A 7356-nucleotide genomic window follows, 5' to 3' on the forward strand; every position below is an offset into this window, starting at 1 on the left:
AGCATCATTACTGCAGTCTTCAGTGTCACATGATCCTTCAGAAATCATTCTAATATGCTGATTTGCTGCTCCGTTGCTGCTCACTTAATAATAGTTATTATTTTGAATCTTAAAAACATCTATTGGAAATAGAGACATAATATTTCAAAGAATTCTGTCACTTTTGATCAGTTATTTGCATCAATCTAACATCTAACAGTGCATTCACATAGAAAATTGTTAATATAAACTGTAATGATATTTCACAATATTATAGGTTTTTTGATCAAATAAATATAGCCTTGGTGAGTTTGAAAAGGCTTCTTTCAAAAAAATTTAAAATCCAAAATATTTTAGACTTTATATACTGTATATTATAGATGGTAGTTCTTGTTCATTATAGCTTTAACACAGTTGTTACAGGTAGGCTTGCAGACTCATTTAAACAAATCTGATTGGCTGTTTGCAGGGCTATTTTTGAACTAATAAAGACAAAAAGGTGATTAAAAGTGGTGTTCAGTCGAGTTGTACACTCACAGTTAAAAATTATTACCAGTGGTGAACTGGTGCTGTTTATTACATGAGTTACATACGTTTATTTCAGTTTTAATCTAAAGTCTCTCTGTTGCATTAAAAACGTTGATGGACACGTCATGCGTCAGCTACCTTATGTATTTGCAGGAGGATTAAATCAAGACTCAGCCTGGTCTTTGGAAGGTGAATTTATAAAGAGAGTTATAACAATCTAGCATGGAGGACCGTAATTGTCCGTCTTGGATTATTAATAAATAATAGAATTTTTCACAGTGATTTTGTTTTTCTCAAGTAATTCTAAAATGAATGAATCACTCATTTATGATCATGATATTATAATTATCAAATATTGGCTGTAAATAGATACAAGGACATAAGCAGTCATTTTGCTCTGCATTTGCACGGTAAGTTTGGTAAACGTCACTGTGGCTGTAAATAACTTATGCCTTAAATTTTAAAATGGCGTATTTTGTTAGTTGTCCAATATAATTGATTGTTTTCTTGCGTTCAATGGTGCATGCAGAACAGATCTTTAACTGTGGAGTCCTGCAATAGTTGTGATTAAGAACCTACTTCCAATCAGCATGATATAATATTCATTAACAACTCTATGCTCTCCATTCTGAGAGTTAAACTGGACCATGCATTGCCGCCAATTGAAATCCAAAATGAAATGATCTCTCCTGTTCTTCTGCAGGACCTCAGAACGGCTGGAACGATCCTCCCGCACTCAACAGAGCTCCCAAAAAGAAGAAGGTGAGTTTGAAGATCGTCTGCTTGCTCATAACCTACGTGGATTGGACTTTCAGAAAAACATCTTGTGCTTTTGGTCTCTAGATGCCAGAAAACTTCACTCCACCAGCCCCCATTACAGCACCCATCATGGCCCCTCTAGGAGACCCTCAGGTCCCTGCTGCCCAAACCATGCAGACCCTTCAGCCGCAACAACAGGGTCCAGATCAGCCTGTGGGCCCAGCCACCTTCAGCCCCATCCAGCAGCAGCCACTGGGACCCCCGGGCAGAAACCCCAGCATGCCTCGGGGCAACATGGAGGGTGCGCCTGGAGCGCCAATTGGAGATGTCATAAAGGTAATCGTTTATGTACAATAAACCTAGAGTGCTAAACCCTTAAATGTTTGTTGGAAGCGTATTAGTGGTCGTACACTTGGTGTTTTACCCATATTATACTCTATTCTCATCCACTTCAGTCCATACCGACTGAGAAGATCACTAAGAAGCCAATCCCTGAGGAGCACATGGTTCTGAAGACCACTTTTGAGGGACTGATCCAGAAATGCTTGGCTGCTGCTTCAGACCCGGTTTGTTTACAATGAAGTGACACTATTAAGAGCAATCTCTTGTTTCATGATTTCTTGGTCTTCCAAAGTTGCAAAAAAACAAAAAACAGATGTGCATGTCAGAAATCATTATTGGGTATTGGAAGCAGATAGCATTGACTTTACTTGTTTCAAACAGTAAATTAATGCCAGGCTTCAGAAGTGTTAATGAGTTAAGGCCTGTTCACACCAAGGACGATGACTATAAAGATAACGATAAAGATATAGTTCTAAAAATCGTTCTCAATATTAAAGAGTCCACACCACAGCTGTAATGATAAAGGCACGGACAAACGATATCGTTGGAATCACTTTCAGAATGATTTTTTTCCAGCTTATTTATAATTATCGTTCTTGGTGTGAACGGGGCTTTATCCTTCAATATTATAATGATGTGATACCTGGTTTTACAAAATAAATTCTACAACTCTGTATTTAGAATCTTTAGTGAGAATACTGTTTATTAAAAACACCAACAAAAACACACCAGTAAGTGTTTCAGATATCAGATATGTGTTGTTGTTGTTGTTAATTGATCATTTTTTATCAATTTGTAGTGTCCTTGTTGAATAGAAGTATTCATTGTTTTCAAAAAGCAAAAAAAAGTCTTAGTGATCCCAAATTTCTGAACAGTATATTGGCTCTCATGTATTTCTCATGCCGTTTCTATATGGTGTGTCTCTAGTTTTCATTTTCATATTTACTGCTAAATGTACTATTAAGTACATGCAATTTGTTTTATTGCAATTTGCATGACAAATCAAGTCAATTCAGATTCACTAGCTCTTGATTCGATTATGATCTAAAATCTATAGCGATTCATTTGGATATATATCCAGTACTATACTTGTCAAAAACAGTACAGGCAATCCTTTCACATTAGCTATTGACTAAAAATACATTTCATCTGAGATTCGTTTTACCAAATAATCTTATTTAATCAAGCTCCCTTTGAAAAGCATATTGACCAGCATACAAGTTATTACCCATAGTAAATATTACTACTACCAAAAAATGTTTGCTTGCATGTTCTTCTGTCTGTATCCTGTTTCAAATTTCCCAGCATTCCAAGTAAACAAGTTTTCCCCCTTCATCCTAACAGCAAACCAAGAGGAAGTTGGATGATGCTCATAAGAGGCTTGAGTATCTCTATGACAAGCTGAGAGAGCAAACAGTGAGTATTTTACTGTGAATGAACACTCACTTTCATGTAATCTAGTGGTAATACCACAAGTAGGGGTGTGCGATATGACGATTTTTGATCGTGGATGATAAAAATGTCTCGACGATCTGCTTTTGAAGAAATATCGTAGTATCGTGCTACAGCACTCATTCTATCAGTTACAGTTCTGACGCCTCCATCTCAATATACTGTACAACGCCACATACATTCACATTAGGGGTGCAACGATTCTCGGTAAAAAATTGAACCGTACGGTTCTTCACACACGGTTCGGGGCATGCACTAGGACCGAGGTTCAACTTAAATCTGACAATGCATCTGTAATATGATTTGTTAGAGTTCGGCTAATGCATGTTTCGGTTGATGGATACAAATTCTGGCAATACATTACAACAAGAGCGATGAGAGAGTGTGTTGATCATCATGATCAGAGAGTCATCATGTGTTGATAGCGCAGGTGAGACCTGAACAGCACATGTTGCTATCTGTGTTTAAACTAAACTCATTTAAGCCTTGCCAGTTTAAATATTAAAGAGCCAGAAGATGTGAACTCGCGCGCGCAGTGAGAAGATCTGTGTGTGCGCTCATCCGAAGCGCGTGAACCTGCGTCTTAGAACGCGCGCAGATATTAAGCTCTCTGTGAAGTATTGTTTGAATGGACAAATTCACACAAAAATTGTCAAAATGCCCGTCTTGGTGAGTATCCTAGCAGACATAGTCGGCTGAACAAACAGTATCAGTGCACTGTATCTTACGCTCACATCCGCATGTAAACATGTCGTGGAAGTTCTTCATTGTGAGTGAAGCAGATACAAAGTTCGCAATTTGTAATACAATATTGACGGTTTTTGCTCAAGTTTGCTGATGAAGTTTCAATCAAAGCCACAGCAGAACTGTTGTGTCTCCCAGCAACACACAGCAGTGTTTCAATACTGAATGAATCCACGTTTTTGAATGAATCAAGTGAGTCAATGATTCAGTAACCCTTTCATATATGCCTCGATTCTGAATGAATCAGCCATTTGTACGAATTGGTTGAATGAATGACTAATGACTCGCTCATTAAAACAGTCATTTCCCGTCATCTACTTGTGGTTTGGATTCATATTTAAAAGTATTGCGTTTTTCCCAACATTTTTAACTTGTTTGTCCAAAAGTATTTAAAACATTAATCTTATAAAATTAGTTATGCATTTGAAATTTTGCAGTGTAAATGCATTTATGGCACCTCAGCTTCATCAGACTGTCTGTGTAAACTAGAGGTGGAACGGTTTGCCCGTACGGAACCGTAGGGTTCTCTACACACGGTTCGGCACGTGCTAAACGTTCTCTTAAAGTGACAGCACTTTCTTAATATGAATCAAACTGCAACAACAAATAAATCTCTCACTGCTCTTGATTTAATAACTTTTGTAACTTTAATAAGGATTAATCTTTAATTTATACAGTCAAATATGCAATGTTATTTTACATTTGATTTGTTCAATTTCTGTACCTAAAAACTATGTTAGACCTACCTAAAAAAACTGAAAAGCACTGTTTATTTTATTTGTATCTTTTTTCACTGTTTATTTATTTGTGCTGTTACTTGTAGTTAGATTATTTGTTCTTATTTTCTTTATTTTTATTTGACAATATAGTTTTTTCCCTAAACGTAGCAGATACCGAACCGTCCCGAAACCGTGACTCTAAAACCGTGATACAAACCGAACCGTGAGTAAGTTGAACCGTTGCACCCCTAATTCACATCAGTGTTAACTCAGCGGTAGAGTTACTCTCACAGGACACTGCACTTATTCGCAATCACAAAAGTACATTATTTGCATGTGCTTTAAAGTCTTGCCGGTTAAACGTTTCATTTGCGCGCTGTTCTGATGTGCGCTTTTTCTGAGCGCGTATGCCTGAAGCGCGCGCACTAAAAACCCTGTCAAACAGTGCCTGATTACTGAGCTAAGTTATCTTTTGCGCTAATACTGTCAAAACACACAAGTTTTACGTATAGAGTTGGTTATGTCTAAAATGAAAATAAACAGTTTTACATAACATTTTCAGCCAAAAACGGGAAACTTTTTATGCGTTTTGCCTGTTAGTTTACACGACGACAGAGTTTTGGTGATTGAAGACGCATATTTTTGAAAACTGGTTTTAAAGTGCAAGTTTTTGAAAATGCCACCGTTGTCGTTTCCGTGTAAACACCCAAAACGGGAATCTTTGAAAACGGTGACGTCATGCGTAGTACGTGTTAGGTATGTAGACATGCGCAGTACATGTCGATTTTAAAGGCATGCGCGAACAAACATACACAACAATGGCGGAGTACATGGTACTGTTGTTGCTAACGCATGCCACTGTTGCTAACGCTTCTTCAGCAAAGTGTGGATTTGCTTCACCAATATTACAACCAACAGCAGAGACGCATATACAACATACAGTATAATCGTCACTTCCCTACAGGTACTGTTTACTAACAAGGTGACAGTGCCAACTACTGGCCTTGCATACGTAATGCAGTGTTTTTGGACGTTTTCGCGGATGTGTGTAAATGCAAATCATTTTGAAAACGTTGTCGTGTATACGTGAAATTTTTAAAAAAGCAAGGGAAAAACTTTTCAGTGTTTGACTACATCATTGTCGTGTAAACGTAGCCTAAGTGCAAATAGCCCGCCTTGTTGGCAGAGGCTATTTACACTAATGCCGCCCACCAACGTCTGATTGGGATAGTCAACACTGAAAAAAGACGCTCCTGAAAAATCAGCCTCCGTGGTGTAAATGGTAAGGCGTGTGCTTTTTGACGCGATCGACCCAAGTTCGAACCCGCCTTTTGCCAAACTTTTTTTTTCTCCCTTTTCAAATCTAATATCGCATAAATATAAATGGCAGAAAATCTTGCTATTTTACCAGTGTAAATGGAATCTATAGCTATTTGCAGTTAGTGTAAATAGCCGCTGCCACATTTAATTTCTGTCATTATTTACTAACGTTATCCCAAACCTGTATTAATTTCCTTCTTGTGCTGAACACAAAAGAAGATATTTTGAAGAACGTGGGTAACCAAACAGTTGCTGGTCCACATTGAATTTGATAGTAGGAAAAAAATACCATGTAAGTCTCTGTGGACCAGCAACTGCTTGTTCCCTTTCATGGGAACTTCGAACTGCGTCCTCTAGGGGTCGCTATGGGGGACGCCTCGTCGTGACCCGTGTCTGAAGCCGTTATTCAAAATATCTTCTTTTGTGTTCAGCAGAAGATAGAAACTCAGGTTTAAAACTAATTTTGAGTGAGTAAATTATGGTATAAAAATAAAACACTATGACAGAATTTACAGAATTTTTATTCTTTAATGTTAAAACAACAAAACACAAAGAGAAAAATCACTCACTACTCTTGACTGAAAAAATTAATACAGTTGCTTTAATAGCAATCAATCTATATAGTTTTATTTTTATGTTTGTTCATTAAATTGCTTGAATGCTCCTGCTAAATACATAACCTATTGTACCTGAAAATAAAACACTTTGTTTAATTTGTATATTATGTGTGTTTGTAATGTGTATCTTCGTACTTATTTTTTAATAACGAAGATAAAATAACAACGATTTTTATCTTTGCCCACTTTGGCCTAAATATCTGCCATTCGTTTTTATATTTTGTTACCTTGAAAGGCTTTGTCTTTATAATAGGGAAATTAGTTTGGCTGTAAAGGCCGTTTCACACTGAGCGCGATGCGAAAAATCGAACGTTGCTTTCACACCGAGCACGAAACGATTGATCGCCTTCTGCTAATTCACGGCGCTAGCGTAGGTGGTGCCGACCAGCAATGCATTTTTACTCAGATATGTATCTCATATATGGATTTAACATCGTCCACTGCTCAATATACAGCATTAAATAAATATAGCTAAATAAAGTTAGGATCTACACCAGAAACAAACTATCTATAATGCTTACAAGAAAACTTCGTAAAATATAAATAGAAGTACAATTAGCATCAAGCCACATTTGAAAATGTATGTAATTATTAATGTATTTGCTTAAAACCCACTTTAAACCATCATCCAGTGCTTGTAATAACTCCCGATTGTGCTCTATAGTTGATTTTGATTCCAGGCAGACATGCACTTTGTATGTATGCCACACTGCTTATTGTCATAAACATCCTTTATTGTTATAAAAATACCGTGAGCTGTATACAAAACACATACAAAAAATATATCGTCATAATCATATGTCTATGTGCTTTCATATTTCATGTGTAGAAAAATGTTTCCCTCGATATTTTTAATATGGAAGATCGAGAGAGTTAACGCGCTCTGACTCAAAGAC

General features: G+C 37.0%; 1 protein-coding gene across 6 annotated transcripts in view; it reads left to right on the forward strand.

Moving 5' to 3' along the window:
* Positions 1–7356, forward strand: part of LOC107702588 (protein transport protein Sec31A-like) — a 49341-nt gene that overhangs the window by 26772 nt on the left and 15213 nt on the right. For 3 of the 6 annotated variants that reach the window (XM_016504946.1, XM_016504948.1, XM_016504952.1), the window contains 5 exons: positions 661–696; positions 1211–1269; positions 1351–1602; positions 1722–1832; positions 2953–3024. In XM_016504946.1, coding sequence (XP_016360432.1) covers positions 661–696; positions 1211–1269; positions 1351–1602; positions 1722–1832; positions 2953–3024 — 530 coding nt within the window. The remainder of the gene's footprint in view (positions 1–660; positions 697–1210; positions 1270–1350; positions 1603–1721; positions 1833–2952; positions 3025–7356) is intronic. The other 3 variants (XM_016504950.1, XM_016504947.1, XM_016504949.1) reach the window with 1 other exon arrangement.

This window comes from Sinocyclocheilus anshuiensis, unplaced genomic scaffold (assembly GCF_001515605.1).
Source record: "Sinocyclocheilus anshuiensis isolate Anshui unplaced genomic scaffold, SAMN03320099.WGS_v1.1 scaffold210, whole genome shotgun sequence".
Lineage (NCBI taxonomy): Eukaryota > Metazoa > Chordata > Actinopteri > Cypriniformes > Cyprinidae > Sinocyclocheilus > Sinocyclocheilus anshuiensis.